General features: G+C 36.6%; 1 protein-coding gene across 13 annotated transcripts in view; it reads right to left on the bottom strand.

Moving 5' to 3' along the window:
* The window catches only part of FAM184A (family with sequence similarity 184 member A), a 74,228-nt gene that overhangs the window by 38,398 nt on the left and 14,870 nt on the right, over positions 1 to 20,960 (bottom strand). For all 13 annotated transcript variants that reach the window (XM_068677592.1, XM_068677594.1, XM_068677601.1 and 10 more), the window contains exons 2-6: positions 11,914 to 12,768; positions 9,354 to 9,489; positions 6,731 to 6,912; positions 5,873 to 6,070; positions 1,610 to 1,732 (exon numbers count right to left, since the gene is read on the bottom strand). In XM_068677592.1, the coding sequence (XP_068533693.1) occupies positions 1,610 to 1,732; positions 5,873 to 6,070; positions 6,731 to 6,912; positions 9,354 to 9,489; positions 11,914 to 12,768 (1,494 nt within the window). The remainder of the gene's footprint in view (positions 1 to 1,609; positions 1,733 to 5,872; positions 6,071 to 6,730; positions 6,913 to 9,353; positions 9,490 to 11,913; positions 12,769 to 20,960) is intronic.

Raw genomic sequence — 20,960 nt, 5'->3', positions numbered from 1 at the left:
TGTAAATTAAAATGTGATTATTTCCCTAACTGCAACATAACAATACATTTATGTGTAACCTGTTTGTACTTCAGTTTCCCATTTGTATAACAATAAAATAGCAAAACTTCTTTTGCTTTAAGTAAGAATATTAGAAATTAAACATTGCATATTAAACAGAAAAACTTTTTTTCATATATAGGCTAGAAAAGTGGAATAATGACAGGCAGATGAGACCCAAGAAGAGCAGCAACAGAGAAGTTTTTTTTCAGAAATAACAGCGTATCTCATTGCCTCTTCATGTTGATATAAATATCAAGGAATGAGTGTCTTAAAACATTATCTTTGGGTTTCTGTGTAACGTTAACTACTTCTTCTGTTTGTTAGCATAATTATATAATTATTAATTATGTGCAAGTACTGAAAGCTTTTTAAAATGGTCCTTAGTAAAACCATCAGAAATCCTTTGCATGGAGAGGGCAGTCTAAGAACTGGCCCTATCAGAGACACAGACAATCTTTCTAAAAAATCTTGATTGGTCAAAGATGAAATGAGGAGAAATAAAAATAAATAAAAATAAAAATAAAAATAAAAATAAAAATAAAAATAAAAATAAAAGAGGAATTAACCTAGGAATCTAAAGGGTAAAAAGGCAACTTAATCCTAAAATATGTGAAAAAGGTGGTATCGACTTAATCAGAACACTCAAAGAAATTTCTGGCAAGTATTTAAGACGATGCCCTTCTTAAGTAGCTTGATGCTAGGAATAGGCTTAATGATGCTTGAATCTTCCTTGTCCTTTGGCTAAGATAGTTGCTGTAAAAAAAAATCTGTCAACAAAGAAAACAGGATGGCATAGGTTCAAAAACAGCCTTTTCAGCAAAGATGCTGAGTTAATGTCTGCAGAAAGCGATAAATATATTCCTACCATTAAATGAAGTCTGTAACTTAAAAACAAACAAAAAAGGAAGAAGAAGCAGAAACATAAAAAATAAGCTAAAGATGTGCCAGACATTTCACAGACAAGTTTCTTCCAGATCAGTGAACACACTGAGAAACTATTCTCAATTGTCAATATTATAAACTCAAAAATAAAACTGTATTGGGATATGCGTTTAACACAGATTGCATATATCAATATGTTTTAAATAATTTTGCTCATTATAAGGAAGTGTTGCATGTCATCTTTTGCTGGAAATATATGAAGACCATCTGCAAGTTAGGAAGCTGACTAAAATTTACAGTATGTTAATTAAAAACCAATGTGGGTTTAATTACAAGTTATTCTTTCCCCTCTTTGTCTCGACATCCTTTATATAGAGAGATCTTAGTAGCTAAAGTGAATTTAAGCAGAGTAAAAACAAGCACAGCTATTTATGTCAAATTTTTGTACTTTTTTTTTGCTTTATTAATTTTGTAGAAGACTATAAAATTGTTTCTCAGAAGGAGTTGAGTAACTTATGCTTGAAGAATATTCCACTTTAAATAGAAATAATACTCTGCACAGACTGAACAGTGTAGACCTTGCTTTGCACTGGAATCTAAGCACAAACTGAGTACAAGCTCATTATTGATTAAATGTGATCTAATGCACAGGACTATTAGCTGATACAATTAAGTTAACACTTACCTCCTGATTGGCAGATGTTAGTTTTGTTGTCAATTCTTCTCTCAGGTTTTCCAGCTCTTGTCGAAGCTGATTCTTATCATCCTCCAAATGCAGTTTCTCTTTCTCAAACTGCTGCTCCAACTCCTTCAGAAATAAGAAAAAATGTTAAACATCTGTGATAAGGTTATCAAAAAGTACAGGCATACCACATGAAAATTCTTCTTCTTTGCACAAATAATATTCCTGATCTCAAGCAAGAATTGTCCTTTCCTTGAAGTGTTAAAACATGAACATTTACTTCTATTTACAATAGAGGTATTAATTTTTCATCTTATTTTGTCTCTAACATCCTTGATTAATCATGAAATAAAGACATACAGGACTTCCTTCTCAATGATTAGTTTCACTTTGCATTTAATTAGCAAAATCATTAAAACTACATCTCCTTTCACAGTTCCGCAATCCATCAACACTTAAAAAATTTTCACTTTGTATAAAATTACACTGATAATGCTTATCTGTTGGCCTTCAACCATTTACCTCCTACACATAACTGCAAAGACAACAGGAAAACTTAAAATCCAGACTGAGCTTTAAGAAGTTTTTCATGCTGTTACTATTAAAAATAGATATCTAAATAACCACATCATAAATATAAATTTTATATAGAATCCAAACTAATCTAGAATTTGTCCTCAAGTTCAGATATGTGGAAGGAATCAGATTAACACTGTTTTCCTTCAATTGCTGTAGAGTGACAACCAAATTCTGTTGTTTTCAGAGGACCTGATGAATCACTCTGTGACAAATGATGCTTAAGACTTGTACAATCTTTCTTGTTTGCACTATGAAATATGCTGTGGCAAAATTTCATTGGTACTATTCAGACCCTATTCTGATAACTGAGTAATTAGATCTTTTATGACACTTGTCAGTACAGCTGTGCAGTTCTGAAAAATTATTAGCAACTCTATTTTCATAATCCTTCTATAAGCTGTAAAAACGGCATCAGTACATTTTATAGATGGAAACATTGAAGCAAAGAAATATTAAAGCCATTTCTTCAGAGTCCTATTCTCATTATTTACAGAACTCATGTCCCATTTTTTCCAGACTACTAAGCCCCAGATGACTTTCCTAGTCTTTCAGTTCCAAAGAAATCCTCATGTTGTCTACCCAAAGGCTTCTTGTACTATGTTCTTTCCTCAGATTAGACTCAACTCCTCTCAGCATTTGAGACCTCTGTGTCTTCCTTGAATTACTCAGAAAACAAACAAACAAAAAAAGGGACATACATTTCACAGATATAGTATACCAATTAAGAAATACTGAGATCTAGACCCTGACATCTTTTGATAGTTAACTTCCCCTGACTAGAATCAAGTTTCACAATTCTCACATTTATAGGTGTTCCCTATTTTAACTAATTTAATGATTTAAGAACAACTATTTTATGTTCTTTTATTCTCTATGTTACTTTTAATAGCTATTTTTTTTAAACAATTTTTGTAAGGTACCCAGAACATAAGATAAGAACACCGCTGATGCAAAGATGTTCTAAAATAACAGATATAAAAAGATTTAAATATTTTCATCAGGTGTACAGAAAGACCATTACATATTGGAAAGCAATGCAATTGCAGAAGGCAACCATGTCCCCTAGTAAATTATTCTTCCTAAGCATCAGTGACTACAGCAGCAATATTTTAATAAAACAATAATGTAACAAAAAAGATACTATAAGGAAAAAAAAAAAAGAAAAAAAGAAAAAACCCACAATGTAACAACAACAAAAGATCTCTGTAGTTTCAAGTCCAACTGGCTGTGACTCTGCCTGTCACAGAACTTTTTTTCCTTGGGGTTAGTGTAAGAGACTCACCAGGCCCCAGAAACATCCTGCTAAGTTCAGTGAACTTTAACAGAATTCCCAGGTTCAGTTTGCCTAAATACCAGGATCAACGGCAGCTTCAACAGGTCCCTGCTATATGCTGCCATATACTTAGATCTTCTGAGGTCCCTTCCAAACTGGGTTATTTTAAAATTATTTTAAAATTCTAAATTCAGCTTTCAGGTACCTACCACTCCAGACATATACGCAGTATGGGTACCCTAGCACAGGTACGGGAAGCTGATCTAGGACAAAACACTTTTAGTTTTCCTGACAGCACTTATTTATGGGAGAGCAGTGCTGATATCAAGTCTGTGTCAAACCTCAGAGGAGAATGGGTAATGCTCCTGTTATCACAGATCTGATTTCCTCTTCCCCAATCTTCTTGGTTTTGCCTACTGCAATATCCTCAGCTTGCTCGTACCTTGCTTACAGGTTGCAAGCTGCACAGCTCCACAGAACTGCAGTTTCCTCTGCTTTATATCCCAAACGTAAATGTAGTATCAACTTGAGACATGTAAAACAACAACAAAGGGAAATAATTTACAATCTACAATCTATATCCTCTGAAAAGTAACTTTAAGGCATGGACTTCTTCTTTTTTGGTCAGTAATGGATATGATATGAGTAGATTTCTACCTGTTGCTGCACAAAACCAACTTAAACAAGTTTTGAAACCCTCCATGTTCAACAAGCTTGAAACAATAACTACCTCAACTGGAAACAGGCTGACTTTCAGGTAGTAAAAAGACATTACGCATAAGCAACAGATTTTTTCTGGTTTAAAAGTGTAAGCTTAGCTATTTTATAAAGCTCAAAAAATGAAAACATTCATCTCAATGGTATCTTTAAGTATGAGCAATACATCTTCATTTGGCAATCCGCCAGTGGGAAATTCTTCAGAGTGAGGATAGCTTCAGCAGTTAATGCAATTATTCTTTGCTCTCTAACCCACTCTGAATTGTTTCCAATGTTCCATGTACGACTCACTAAGAGTCTCAGAGTTAAAGCTAGTGCTTAGGAGTCCATAAATAAGAATTTTTATGTATTTGGTCCTGAAATGTGGAGAAATCAAACAATACCAGTAAGTACTGCTTGGAGTAGCAGAGAGAATTCCTTATTTCGTTATTTATAGATAGATAGATATCGATTTATATAAATATTTATTTATTGATTTATTTATTCCTTATTTGTTCCTTTACCATAAATAATCTATCTCCCCTTAAGAAAAACAGGGAACACTAGTTAAATTACAGTTAAAAACTGCAATTCCTTTGCAGATATGTCTTTGTGTTTACTGAACCTAAAATTAATGCTCCTACAGATAAGTTTTCTTCTGTATAAGAGTAAACCTAGGAAAGAGAAAACCTCAGTATCTTTTCAAAGAAGGCAAATGAAGTCACAAACAAAGATGACCCCACCCTACCCCCTAAAAAAACATCATATTACTGAAGTGAAGGAAAATATTCCTAGACACCTTTACAATACATTGTTTTAATAAACGGTATTTTTAAGTTACAAAGTAATCATGAAAGATCAGATGCATATATTTCTCAGAGAACTACTTCCATTACCGAGAGACACAGAAAAAATCTCTGTGATTTATTCAAAATAAGTTTAAGAAGCAACACATTAGTATAATAATTTGGGGAAAAAAAAAGTCCAAGACCCACACCACTGCCTACACCTGTGTTTCGTGTTATATTTCTTGTGGACCAGAAGAGCACAACAAAGCCTTTACATTCAATGATTAACATTTATCCCATATCTTTTTTATACAGCAGAACTTGTGTATAACATATATACAATCAGACTACGAAATAATACGTCAAAATTTGTCCTCTCATCCCAAAAGGTGAATTCTGTGAAAGTGAAGAGCCTTTAAGTTTCAGTATTCTAGTCAAAGGTAAATTAATAGTCTACATACAACTAGCATGATTTTATATGTTAGGTACAGATGTTGTCTTCTGAGCATCCATAAAGTACTAATATATTATCTTTTTGAATTTATGGACTGTTCATGTTGAATTGTAAATAACTTTTAGCTTCCTTCAGAAAAACTAATCTTGAGTGATATTCCAACCATTCTGCATATGGATCACAAAACTGGAAAAACACACCTACTACACTTAAAAGTGGTAGTCTTCATCACAAAGAAAGATGTTTTGAGCTGAGAATTTTTCTTCTGTATGCAGAAAAATAAGATTATTTGTTTTTGTAAGGCATGTGTTACTTTATAATAAAGGCTGAGTAGTTTCTTCAGAAAGGCCCAGCAAATCTGCAGGTAGCTCCAAATAAGACTTGCCATTCAACAAAACCATGCAGTACAAGCCTCAAATTATAATATTTGGTTTTTTTTGGAATATGTTTGATTATTCAGAAAAAAACAAACCTACCATCTGCAGTTTTTTCTTATCTTTATTAGCATTACTGTGTGCAGCCTCGATTGCAGTATGGTGTTTCCAGGTCAATTCTTCTAAAGTCTTTGAATGAGCTTCCTTCAACTGTGCAGCCTCTCCTTCTAATCTTGCTTGCAGTTTTACCAGCTCCTTCTCATAATATTCACGTTGTGTCTCCCTTGCTTCATTTACTTTCTACAAAAGATGAAGAGAAAAAAAATTTACTTCTATTCAAGGGTGACAAAATCCTAGTACCATTCCAGTAAGATGAAAAAATACAAAACATTACTGATGACATAAATCAACAAAAATTAACTTTCATACAAAGCAAATTGAGTGAACACTAAGCATTGATTAAACTGGTACGTAACCATAAACTAGTTTAAATATATCCATGCAAAACAATATATCCATTTAAAAATCTTTTTTTTTTTTTCTTTTTCACTATTTAATCTGGGGAAACAGCCATCAGGTATCAAGTCTCATTGGTTTCAAACATGTGCAGCACCTTTTCATAGACTTTATTTTTTTAATTTATTATTTAACCATTCCACTTTTCTTTTTACCAAGACACTTTTGATACTAGGCATCTATGCATATCACAGTAAGTTATATGAGATTGCTTAAAAGATGTCCAAAGCAGTCTGAGCAGTATCTAATCTGATCTCCCTCTGCTCTCACTTAAAACCCTACGTTAGTTGTTCTATGTTAAAACATGACGTACACTTGGAACACGCTAATATAGGTCCTAGTCCAGTCTTACCAAACTTAAAAATGAAAATACATTCACTTTTTTTTCCCTTACAATTCTAAGTCTTATTCTTTTATTCAGCTAAAGCCAGTAAGAAGTCTAACCTTCTCCAAGGCCAGAATCTGCTGTCTTTGTCGCTCATCCAGACTCTGTGTTTTGCTTTGTAGTAAGTTTCTTTCCTCTTCCAGTTGGGATAGTTTTTCCTTTAATCTAGACTTTTCTGATTCCAAATCTCTGATTGTAACTTCTTGAGTCATTTGGGTAGCTTGAAGCATTCCAATATGACCTAGAAACAACATAACTCTTTAAAACCTTGTGTCATTGTTCCCGTAATTGAAGTACAAATTAATTAATACTCTGGCAATTTCAAGAAGTTAGTGAAAGCTTACATGTTGATCTCTATTATCTTTACTACAATGTTTACATCCCTTTCCATTTTACCCCTTTTTAGTTTTATCATAAAACATCCCACAGCTGTTGAGGACTTGGTGCTGGGGCTCCTTTAGTTTCAGTTTTCCTGGTTCAAAGTTGCATATTGACTCCAAGAGAAAGTAGAGGTAGGCAAGGGTATGAACATGCACAGTATGTCTCAAAAACTCAAGAGAACCTCACCTAAAGCTGCACATTTTTCTGTAGCTTATTGCAGGGCAACAGAGAGCTGAACACTGAAGTCTAATGGTAAAGATGTTAGTGTTATCAAACTCATAATTTCACCACCATACTAGGTATAGCAGCTAAAGCTATGTAAAGCATAAAATTACACTACATTTTGCTATGAGGATATGACTAAAAGCTGCAACAGAACTCATTCTCTCCATAGCAGGGCATGAGCTAAATCTCTGTGGGTCTGAATGTCTGTCCTGGTTTGGGCTGAGGTAGAGTTAATTCTCTTCATAGTGGCTGGTATGGTTCTGCACTTTGGATGAACACAGATATTCTAGTTGTTGCTGAGCAGTGCTTACACTGAGTCAGTCCCTTCCTGCTCCTGGTGCTGCCCTGACAGCAAGGAGGCTGGGGGTGCCCCAGGAGCGGGGAGGGGACACCAGCCTACACAGCTGACTCAACTGACCAAAGGGACGTGCTCTACCACATGGTGTCATGCTGAAGAATAAAACTGAGGGAGTTGGCTGGGGAGGTGCTGGGCATCAGTCAGCAGGTGGTGAGCAATTGCATTGTGCATCACTTGTTTTACTCCTCCTCCTTCCTCCTCCTTTTTTTGCCTCCTCACTTCATTATTAAACCGTCCTTATCTCAGCTCACAAGCTCTTGTACTTTTCAATTCTCTCTACCATTCCACTGTGGGTGGGGAGCAAGCAAATAGCTTGCATAGTGTTTATCTGCCTGCCAGGTTAAACCACAACAGTTACAGAAGTTCAGCCATTTCTAAAGATAAACAGAATGACACATTAATTTCCCATGATAGACTTAGCAGTTTTCTCAAATCACAATATGAGTAAATACTTCATATGGTAATTAAGTACAAGAAGTCAGTTTCTTTGGGGCAAGATTTTTGACTTCCACATTTGAGCTGAAAATCAAAGGAGACAGCAGTAGGCCAAGAAGAGAAACCATTTCTAAACAAGATGGTATCCAATTTCCTCACACGGTAATGGCTTGGTGATCTGAGATTCTCTTACCAGGAAACCTATTAGTTTTATCTATTTACATCCAGTCATGTCCCAGTTTGTCTCTATATTGTCAAAACATATCACCTAGACTACTCCAAGCCCTACCTTAGCTAGCTTGTGTATGCACTTATCCTAGACATTAAGCAGACACACACAGTCCTTCTGTACAGCTACCTCATTATTTGAGGGTCAGAAATAAAGCCTCGATACAGGCCACATTCACAATTCAAGGGCTAGGCCACATGTAGCTACCTGTGCTAGCACACTTCCAGTATTAGCACGTTAATGCTGGGAAACAGTTTCTGTCCCTAAAGCTGACTGGTCTAGTCTGGCAGCATCTCAGCCTTCAAAAGGAAGTGATCTTATCCAAACTGACTCTTGGGATGCACCCTGGGGCTTGTGCTAACTTCTGGAAAATAATCAGGTATTTCTATGATTGGTCTAGTTGAGTAACACTAAAGATAAGCCAGGTACTTATTTTTAACCTTCCTGCAGCATAGTTAACCAGGTTAAAGTCCATGCCCATGTCCTATCACTAAACAGTTCACCAGAGACACAACATTAATGAGGTGAAATCAAAATCCACACATGTACAGCCAACTCCAACAATTTTCTATGCCTTTCCTTAGGTCAAAATGCAGTCAAGAAAACAGCTATAAAGAAAACCCGAACAAATTTATTAGCCAAAAAGCTGCTTATCTTCTGAAAGTAGGTGTAAAGCAAATTACCACAGTCTCAGCAAAACCATAGAGAAACAGAAAAAGGATGAAGAAATGGGAAGCATGTTTCAGTAGTTACACAGAGAACAAAGAAATAGAAGACACAAGCATTTTTTACGAGTATAGTAAAGGCAACATATTTCAAGGCCTACAAGATACATACATGGCATACAAATACAAAATTTATAAAAGTACATAAAAAAGAATTTTAAGTACAGTGCATGCAATATCAAAACAGTCTATAAAAAACTTGTCAAACTTCTCTGCACGGTATTAAACAGTTTTTAGGCACTCTAAGCCTGCACAAGGATAAAAGAAAAAAGAAAGGCCAGAATTAATAAATGAAGTTCATTTCCAAATGATGTTACTAACATACATACTGGCTTTGAGAACGAGATCGGTGGCCTGTTGCTGTAAGCGTTCTCTAGCAGCTGCTAGCTCACTTTCCACTTCTTTGTGTTTGCTTAGCAATGACATCTCCTCCTCCTTCACATCGTCTAGCTGTTTTTGAAGAACCTAGAGGAAGCATGGTATAACGTCTTATTATATAGAATCACGTTTAAATTTAAATGAGCTTTTGGTGAAAATGTAAAGAAAAGACCTGTTAGCAAGCAAGTTTTATTCAAACAAAAGCTGAAATCTTGCAATATTGTCACTATACTCATTTTGTTCTACTTTTCCCAAAAAAGATCCACAGATACTGTATATATGGCATAACAAGGATGCATAAAGAGAAGTGTGACAACATTCAAAAAGGTGTATGAAAAATAAAAGTGGCAATATGGTCCACAGATTTTAGGGACCAATTTGAGATGCTTGTTTTCAGGTATGTCAGAGTTCTTCAAATTGAAGAATACATTATACATGCACAGCAGTTTTCATTTTCCTTAATTAAACAGAGTTGAAAATGGACTTTTGGAAGATCCCTTGGGAAACTGAAAGAGATATTTGGTATTCATCTTCTGATACATCAAGAAGGTAGTCTTCTTTCACTATAGCCTGTAGCCTTTACACAAGAAAGCAGTAAAATATTGCATAAGATTGGCTGGAATTAGATATAAATGGAAAAAGCTAATAGTCTATCTCAGCTTTAACCAGTGATGTCCTGGATGCTTCCAGAATTACTAAAATTTAAGGTACTTGGAAATTTGAGAGTTACTAAAACTGCTAAAGTCAAGATACTTAAGTTTCCTCACAGAGATTACTGATCTTCAGTAGCCTCAGACCTCCGCAGTTACCAAAACGCAAGTAGTATTTCACAGAATTTTTTCCTTCATGTCCAACATACCCTGTCCTTCCTTTCTGATGACCCCCCAAAAAAATCAGTCTTTATATTTATGGGATGTCTTGTCCTTCTTTATGGACAAGAAAGGTTAGTATTGAACAAAAACTTCTGTATCTAAATAATACTGAAAATATATGCAAGATTTCAGATACTGCTAGTAAAAACATCCCTGGAGACTTTTTTATTATAAAGTTAAAATACATAAAGTTGGTTGTTTTTTGTTTTTTGCTTTTTGTTTTTTGTTTTTTTTTCCTTGCCTCCCACAAACCTACTGTTCTCCATACCCAGGATGTTTAGGCCAGGTAGTCATCATTGATCTCTATAAGCACAACTTAGAGCTGCCAGGCAGAGAAGGACCTGGGAGTGATGGTGGACAGTCAGCTGAATATGAGCCAGCAGTGTGCTCAGGTGGCCAAGAAGGCCAACAGCATCCTGGCTTGTATCAGAAACAGTGTGGCCAGCAGGGCTAGGGAGGTGATGGTCCCCCTGTACTCGGCTCTGGTGAGGCCGCACCTCGAGTACTGTGTTCAATTTTGGGCCCCTCGCTACAAGAAGGACATCGAGGTGCTTGAGCGGGTCCAGAGAAGGGCGACAAAGCTGGTGAGGGGCCTGGAGAACAAGTCCTACGAGGAGCGGCTGAGGGAGCTGGGCTTGTTCAGCCTGGAGAAGAGGAGGCTCAGGGGCGACCTTATTGCTCTCTACAGATACCTTAAAGGAGGCTGTAGTGAGATGGGGGTTGGCCTGTTCTCCCACGTGCCTGGTGACAGGATGAGGGGGAATGGGCTAAAGTTGCGCCAGGGGAGTTTTAGGTTAGATGTTAGGAAGAACTTCTTTACTGAAAGGGTTGTTAGACATTGGAACAGGCTGCCCAGGGAAGTGGTGGAGTCACCATCCCTGGAAGTCTTTAAAAGACGTTTAGATGTAGAGCTTAGGGATATGGTTTAGTGGGGACTGTTAGTGTTAGGTTAGAGGTTGGACTCGATGATCTTGAGGTCTCTTCCAACCTAGAAATTCTGTGATTCTGTGAACTGCACTGAATAAAGAATATTCATTATACTTATATTGACCGTTCTATGACATTCTTGTACAATACATTTCTGCAGCCCAGATAAATGTTTTTTCACCTTTTCTAGCAAGTGTTCCAATTTAACCAGCATAACATCTCAGTCATTACCAGTCACCATCCTCCTTCCTACTCTGAAACTTTTGCTTTGGGAGGTAGGGATGAATTTATGGGAAGACCCGATGCGAAGATTCAGCACTGCTCCATGAACGTGTGTGTTCCTAAGTGGTAATAGTTTTGAGTAATCTGTTGAGTACTTTCTGCACTTTGGGTAATATGGCTGGATCAACCAAGTTCCGGTCATGTCCAGCCAAAAGCAAGACACTTTCCCTGTATAAAGACACTAAAAATACCCCCTGGGCTTCTAGATTCTACTGGAATATAAGCAAATATGAATCCAGTCTGGGAAAATTAAATAAAATAATATAAATAAATAACATTTAGAAATGGATGAAAATCAATTATGAATAGCAGAAAATTCATTTTACATGTTCCAAGCACCTCAACCTAACTTCCTGGCACAAAGACAGCCTAAATAAGAAAAGAAAAAGAAAAAAAATCAGTCCTTGAAACAACGTATTACTGGCCTCACCTGAACATTGTTTTCTGCTGTACTAAGAGCCACTTGAAGTTTTTGGCATTTTTCCCGTAGACTGGCAGCTTCATCCTGGACCATTTGCAACTCAGTTTTAAGTTTTCCCAGGTTCTTCCGTAAAATACTTTCTTGGTTTTGAAATTCTTTTCTTAGCTCCACCTCTTTCTCTTTGCAAGCATGCAGACTTTCAGCTGTAAAAAGCTGAGATCTTTTCAAAGAATCAAGTTCATGTTCATAGAAGGACTGTGCTTTGCTGAGTTTGCCTTCGTAATCCTCAATGAGTTTTTTTCTTTCCAGTCTTAACTCCTCAACTTTATTGTTCAAGTCTTCCAGCTCCAGTCTGTGCAATTCCTCTAGCTTTTCTTGCCCCTTACTCAAGGTAGCATTCTGACTCTGTTGAGTCTTCAGAAGTTCTTGAATCTCAAGCCTATGTGCAGCTCTCAAGTCTTCCAGAGCTGTACGCTTGTCCTTCTCATACTGCACTTGCAACTGTATGAAACTTCGTAGCCTTTCCTCAAATTTCTTTCTAATCTCTTCTACTTCTCTTGACATGGTCACTACACGTTGGACATGCTGGGCTTCTGCACAAAGCTGCATATCCTCAACTCTACCCTTATATGCTTCAAATTCTGTCAAAGCCTGATGTTTCATCTTTTTATGATCTTCCAGTGACTCTTCCAAAACCTGGATCTTTCTCTTAAGATCCATTTCTTCTGCAACTTTACTTTTATACTGCAAGATCTTCTCTCTGGTCTCTGCAAGAATTTGCTGAATTTCTTCTTCATGGGCATCCTTAAGGGCTTGGATGGCAGCTTCATGTTCATCATTTTTAGTGTTCAATGCATATATTACCTGCAGGTATTAAATAGCAATATACTGTGACAAGGCATTCTGGCATCCTAACAAAAAATAAAATAAAACAAAAAACAGCTTAGATACTTTGCTACTTTGACAATCTGGCTCGTTTTCCTGATACAAGTAAGTCACCAAACAGTCTTATCAATTTGACTGCATAAACTCTGTATTAGTAATTACAATTTTACACATTTTGTAGAATGGGCTTTTATGCTTTTTAACCTATAATTTTCCTGATCAAAGTTTTGCCTTTATAAGCATTCTGTTGCTGTAAACACTACTGGGTGAAAAAAAAAAAAGCACATTCAACATCTGAAAAACAAAACATTTATTTAAAAGAATTAAAAGCATTGCCTAAAAATAAATGTGAACAGAAGTTTTCTATCAGAAAACAAACACACACAAGACAGTGTAAGTTCCAATTTCCTTTCATGTTGTAATGAAGTCTAAAACTCAAATTCCTTCTTTCCAAATGCTGACTGTTCTTAAATATTTTATTTTAAACAAACCTCAAATGCCAACATTGATTGCTGTGGTTTAAAGGCCTGCGGGTTGCTCGGATAGAAGTGTTTTTTTTTGACAGCTTATCTGGGAGACAACCTGCACAAAGTCTCCTAAGGTCTGAGGTCCCTGGCTACGTGAGCTTGCCAACTCCTCCGTTTGCAAGTCAGATGAACAGAAGGGTAGCTGGCAAAGCAGCCAACAGTTTGGGGAGCCCAGGAAGATATGCAGCTCAAAAAGGTTGTGAAGCCAGCAAAACTACCTAACATTCAGTGCAAGTTTTACAGTAACCGGGTATATCCTATGGGATGTTTCAATTGCCCCCCAACATGGTAGTTTGTCTTTCTGGTTTTAAACCAAGTATTCTCACCAACACACAGAAGTGGGTGCAAATGTACCTATCAGTGAAGAAACTCTCTACACTGTAGTAAGTGGATTTTAATACAATATTTTGTACTCGTGAATCCAACAACCCACACACCTCCCAGATGTTAGAGGCAACAGAACTATAAAACACATCTGAACAGGGGGAAAAAAAAAAGACTGATTATAATATTTAATACATCTTAAAAATGAATAATGAGAAGCAAAAAAAAAAAAATCAACAAAAAAGAGGCAGAGAATCTAGAAGAAAAGTGCCCCTTGGTTTCTTTGTGAGGACAGAACCTAGACCAACCCTCTACTAGCATTTAACCAGGCAACAGAGGAGGATGCATTGACGGGCACTCAGAGCTGGGACGTACAAAGAAGGCCCATAATCACTCTCCAGGCACCAACTACAGAGCTTCTGCCATCTGGTCTGCAGTCAAGGGTTCGTATAAGTTAGACAGATCAAAACTGTTTCCACAAGCGAAAAGGCAAAGTCAAGCTTTTGTCCTGGTAACAAAGACAGTTATCATATTTTTAATTTTGTGTGTGTGTGTGTCTGTTTCTTAAAAAAAAGATTCCAGGCATTATATTCTACATTTTATTGTCTAAAATCACAAACTTATCATACAGTCATCTGGGCTGAGGGGAGGATGGGGGATGTAGGGATGGGATGGGACATATCACTAAAAGGGCACGGGCTTTATTTCTTGTTTTTAATAGAATACAAAAAGTAAGTTCTGAAACATCAAATACAAAGGGGAAAAATACCTAAGCTACCTCACTCAACTTTATACAGCAGGGAAACAACTTTTTTAAAGATTACCTTACATTATTCAAATTCATTTTTTTCTAACCTATGTAAATGTTAGTTAGTGAAAGAGGAAAAATGGCTCTGCCATGCTTTTGGTGACTGTGATTAACATTGCTAATATCGCTGTAGGCAGCAGGTAGTCTTTTGGATTTCCCTAGAAAAAATAGGTTTCCTAGTGCAAATGAGCTTTGTAGCTCAGAGACTCAAAAATTTCCTCTAATACATTACAAAAAAAATGACACTAAGTGACATGCAATTCCATTAACAGAATCATAATTATTGTTTTAATGCCTGGCACCCAAGGGTTTTCAACCTTTCATATTCTCAGTGGTTTTGGTGATCCCAGCAGGAACTTCTGAGTGCAAAGCTCTCCTCTCTCTCCTATCACCACCATACAGTCAAATTTCTCCATTACTGGAGGGTCAAGACACATCATTTGTCCAACCAGTCACAAAAGCAAGTACCACGTGTGCACATGCACCACACAGGTGCAAGGGCCCTGGTCTGGACCTTGTCCTGATTTACTGACTTATGTCCTGGGCTTCACCTTGCACCTGCCTTATGACCACAGCCTTGAGGCACACATGGCAAAGCGCACCTGACATGAATGTGAAAGACATTAGGTCTTCTTAACAGGTAGAATCTGCCTCTTTGTATAAATCTAAGCACATAAACTTTGAAGTGCCACCCATTAACAGGAGTAAGCTTTCTTCCAACTCCTAATTATTGTCTTCACTGTGCTTACAGTTACCATACACAACTTCTCCACAGGACCTCAGACTCTTACAGCACAAAGCAGAGCCCTTACTTGTCTCTTCAGAAGGTCACCTCTTTATTTCTCCCTCATCAGCCACTCAAGTTTGAAGGTTTACCATACAATGGATGACCTTAAATTCTGACAAATCTACCATACAGCATGGGATTTTCTTCATCTCCTGCCACAGAACTTGGACCATTTGCACACTAACTGCTATATTCCTCATTTCTTCAGTAGACTATTAAAACTCCTGGAATCCAGTATCTGTGAAACAGAAGAAAAGAACTGCAGCTAAGGTTAACAAGGTGTATGGCATGCAAATAAAAAAGTAAAATGCTAAGTTTCCGAAAATTCAGAGGTGGAAAGGTTGCAGAAAATGGAGGAGCACAGATAAAGCAAGTTTTGTAGTCTTCATTTATGAACCAAAGGATGAGCCATTTCCTAAGCATGCTTGTTATATTTTTAAATTATAGTTTTAAAATTATAGTTTTAAAATTAAAATTTTAAAATACACTAGTATAACTGCATATTACCAAGAAGTATAAATTGCTCATGTTTTCCCCAGCTCCACTCTAAACGCATCATACACACTGCAGTCCTTATCAGATGGCATGAAAAAAAGTAGACTGTATTTTCAGTTAGTATGGTATTCCAGAAGTACAGACCAAACTGTCTCCAAGAATACTGTGGGACTATCAGCTAGAAGTCTTAATACTTTTTATACAAAACAATAATGTACCTAATAAGAATCCAATGAAACACTATGCGTTTTGGTCTGAAGAACTCCACCAGAATTGGTGACAAAAACAGTAATGACTTTTTTATACCAAGGACTCGGCGCCAGCATGTTTAGTTGTACTTCGTGTCGTAACATTCAGCAAGTCTTTTGCTGCATTGGCGTCTTGCACCACATGGAATACAGACAACAGCATTCAACACTTTGGCTGAAAGATGAAGTTTGACTACTTGGCTGAGAATCATTTCTGGCTCCAAACCAGATGTTATACTCTTGCATATTCAGCTGCACTTGGGTCATCTGCTCCTGCCAGCAATTCCATCGTGATGGAATGAATGCTTTTCCAATTAAAAATGGGTATCTCACCTTAACTCTAGTATTAGGTGCCAAATATATTTTGTAGCACAAAAAAAAAAAAAAAAAAAAAACAGCAAAAATGACTGTGGTTCATTTTCTTCAGGTTTGCATGGAAACAGGAACTCATACCTATTAGAAAAAAATGCAAAGATGAACCTTACATCTCTGGTAAACCTTCATTTTGGACTTCATAGGTGGATCCTTGTGGCCTGAACCACCAGAGACTCTAGAGACACCCCAAGACTTGGTCTGTGCTACATCTCTTTTTCATGAGCTGCAAAAAAAACTACAGTGCCAACAAGGAATTGCTCATGCATAACTTATTAATGACTTGGAACACACAAACCAATGAGCCTAACCTAAACCTTCTAGCAGTGGATAAACAAGAATTGAGCTGCTTCACACAGGAAGTAGTAAAATATACTGGGAAACATTAACAAAGCTTTTCTAGGGGCAAGTCACACCCCACAGATACAGCGGAATACAAACAGAAAGTAAGTAAACATTGACAAGAGACATCAGAAGATCTTCCAGGAATTAATTTTATGTAGTAACATCTACTACAGTCCAGAAAAATCACACACTTTGTTACATTTACCCCTTTTCTTCCTGTCTGTTCACAAGTAGGTATGCTACATTTAAGTGCTTAAAATGTATGTATTATGACCAATGAAACGTCAAGTAAAGACAAAAGACATAAGATAACCAATCCAAATCCTGAAAAAGTTTGTCTTTATTAGACAAATTTCTGGTCTGGAGCTGTAAAAGCAGTGTCCCCCTCCAACAGCATCTGTCCAAAACAGCCAGTCAAAGTACTGTACCAGTATTCCTTTGCACTAAAATCCAAGTAGGGCAAGAACTTGACATTTCCCCCCATCCTTGAAGTGTACTGCTACAAGAAAATTTACTGTAAAACACCCTTGAGCTGTTCAGTACAGTCTTTGTACATTAACCAAATTTATGCCTAATTAAAATTCATTACTTATTTCCCTTAGAAACTCTGAAAACAAATACCAACTTATTTTTACTTGGGAATGTTTGTTGCTGTAGTAATCTTGAATGCCGTCTGTGTAAAAGGAATTGTTTAGAGGATGGTGACATGAAGTTCAGCATAATTTATTTCCAAGCAGAACACATCAACAGATTTCCACTTCTACCTAACATTCAACCTTTGAATGAAAACAAAATATGGGGAGGGGTTCACTTGCACATTTACTGTGAAACATTTACACTTAATTTTCTTTTAAAAGAGAAGTCTTGATAAGTCAGGGGACATACAATGTTCACTAGCAGCTAAGCAAGGCAAGCAGATGTGATGTCACACAAACAGAAATACAGATGAAATGGCAAGAGCTATTTGAAGATACCAGTATAGTCCCGTAAGAGTGGTTGAATATTCAGTTGATTAACATTAGCCACTGACTGGAAGTAGTGTATAAGATGCATGTTAAAGAAAGCTGCAGATGGCGTGCCTGCTGGCCAGATTCTAGTGAACTGATTTTCAGGAGTAAAACATCCAAAAATGATCTGCAGAATCTTGAACCAAAACACCACTTCCAGGAGAAAAAGTAGACTTGAAGACCCTGATGTAAAGATGAGAAGCATTCGGATACGAGTGAAGTGCACTTCTTTACTATAAATCAAAATAGACACGAGGACTTCCCCATTACAAGAGAGATGGATACGTGCATCGCTGCTACTGCTTTGCATGACCTGCCATGTCATGACATCTTCTACATGACATCTATTGCCGAGAGAAATGCTCAGCTGTTCTAGCCTTGTGTTGCTGGCTCTAAGAGAGTCATGCAAGTCCACACTATGCAGCAATCCAGTTCTGTACATTCGTATTATACTGTTCTCAACTACAGCTATTTCTAGGCAGTGTATTTCCTGCATGATTAAAAGACACTTTGTTTAAGTGTGTATAGAGTTGTTTTAATCTGTAAAGTATAAAACCAACTTGCAGAGTAAGTCAGAATAAAAAGTTTAATATTTTTGATGTCAGAACAAAATTTAAATTTGCATTTTCACGATGACATATTTTAGTATGTCATCAAGTACACACTGCAGAAGGACTTATGAAAGATTTAAAAAAAAGTTTTTAAAAAAGTTTCAAAAGTTAGAATGCTTAGTCAGAGTGAGAAAAAACGTAATTCCTCCTTGGAAATTAGTTCTTATTTTTCAACTCAGATGATACCTGTAAATCAAACTAGAGTCCCAAACCACTTACTTGCTTAATTGATAAAGAAAGCTCTCTTACACAAATGTGGAAGGAATGGAATTCAGTGGTCTAAATGGCTATTCAGGAAAAAATATCAGAGCAAAAAGCACACACTGCAGGACTTCCAACTCAGTATTTTCAGCTACAGCATTTTCTCAATTTATGGAAGCCTTGACTACAACAGACCTCTAAAAGTTTAATGGTAAATGCTGATTTTTCAGAATGCAAAGAGGAAATCCCAACTTCATTCATGAAACTGTTATAACTATAGAATAATTTGAGCCACTTACCCAGACATTCCATACTACCTTGAAGTAATTTCTTTTCCTTTCTCTGGAAAAGTTACCAAGATTTTAACAAACAAACAAAAATCAATGTTCAAACCAAGAGCTGATCAATAAGCTTCCACTCCTTTTCACCGTTTTCCTCCTAAAACCTTAAAAATAAATAAATAATAAGGAACGAAGCTGCCATGGTCACTTTTGCTCAAATCACACCACTTGTCAGTCCAAGTTTCACCTCAGGCTGAACTTTGAGAATAATATCTAGGACAAGTTTGCAATGTCCCAGTGGTAAACTTTCCAGCAACCTACAGGGCTCTATTGTACCGTGAAAAACACATTTCAAAGCTACCTCTCAGTATTTGCACAATATTGGCTATTATTGTTGTCATTTCACAGCAACAACTTAAATGTTCAACACATAATTTTTATTAACTATTACAGAAACAATATATGCCCAGAATCACAGAATAGCTGAGGCTGGAAGGCCCCTCTGGAGGTCATCTGGTCCAACCACCCCGCTCAAAGAAGGGTCAGCTTAAAAAGGTCACGCAGGACCCTTTTGAAGTGTGTTTTGAATATCTCTAAGGATAGAGACACCTCAACATCTCCAGGCACATGTTAATGACCACAACCCTTTGAGCCCAGCATTTCAGGCAGTCTTCATGCTATCTCAATGTTTATTTGTCTAGCACTCAGCTGGAAAAACCAAACTGGCACACAACAAACAGCAGTGAAGACGCACTTAGTGTTAAATTTTCTAAAAGCAATCCTGCAAAAAATATGGCTCTGAATACAATTTTTTTTTTTTTTTAAGTCTCTAATCTATCTAGAGAGTGTATATCTATCAAAGTGCTTCAAGTTTTTGCAGTTCCCTCTACCCCAGGTCATCTGACAACTGAATAATGTCACTAAGTGCATACTTAAGTAGGAAAATTGTAGTATCTCCATTAAAGACCTACAGGAAAACTGATATCCTGGTGGCAGCTTACGGCTATGTTGTTTTGTCCAAAACAATCTCTTTTCCATTCTTCCTATTGAATATAGTAAGGGGAATCCCATGGCTGCTCAACCCAAATATTAAGTCACCAGTCCAACATCTGTATTTTCTGATGGTGGTTACCTAATTGGATCTAAACTCTATCAGTGATATAGTTTTCTCAAGAGCTACACTAGCTAATGTTCTTAAAAAGCTGTCCTATGCATCTGCAATAAAGATTTTTACTAATGCTTTTGTTTGGCATCTGGAATGCAATATGATTCAGAGCTGTTAAATGATTAAGAGTACTTAAATTGTAACGATTATCTGGATTTGTGCTTTTACAGTATTTCATTCAACATCAAATGGAAGGCATTAACTCCTTTTGTTTCAGCAATTCATCATACAAAAGTAGATCTGTTCAGAGTTTCTCACCTCCCGTAAATATCCCTAGCACCTGACAGGTCAAGTCAAATAAGGTTTTTCATCAAGGCTTCGAGTTTTGGGCACCAAGAACTATCCTAGGAAGCAAAGAAAATCTTTAATAGCTGGCATGATAAAGTAGGGTGATTAAAGGAAACCCAAGAAATCTTTCTTCAGCATACACATAAATACATATATAAAATGAAGGAGTTGAGAGAATATTGGAAATCTTAGGACACACCCATAAATACACTTGCAACCATTTTTTTTTTAAGCTAAATACTTGCGTGCAACTTCACATTAAATAATTAGCTTAAGGCCTTGTGCCTTGAGGCGTGTACAGGTCTGTATCATTCACATGTCGGTTTATATATATTTAGTCTCTCAAATGAAAATGCCCAGTTCTGACTACTACTGTAAAACTCCCCATTTTTATATGAAAGAGGAAATGAGAAGCACACTAAATTGGTAGTATATTGCAAAATACACCATTGGCTAACAGAAGACTTGAGAATGATCAAATAAACCACATATAAAGGTCACCTTCATAGAATATCAAGGAATTATTCTGAAGCACTTTCAAAGACTATTCATAGTACGATGCAAATTCTAAAACACCCGCTCTTCTGCAGAATTATGAACAATGTCTCAACTTCTAAGAAACAATGCAGAAGAGATTTGCTTTCCAGAGTAAAACATTTAGCAGCAGACAATAAATTTGTTTGTTTAATACTTTTTCAAAGTTCAGTTTCAA

This window comes from Anas acuta, chromosome 3 (genome assembly GCF_963932015.1).
Source record: "Anas acuta chromosome 3, bAnaAcu1.1, whole genome shotgun sequence".
NCBI lineage: Eukaryota > Metazoa > Chordata > Aves > Anseriformes > Anatidae > Anas > Anas acuta.
The sequence above is the reverse complement of the archived record's forward strand: the minus strand, read 5'-3'. Positions and strand labels throughout refer to the sequence as shown.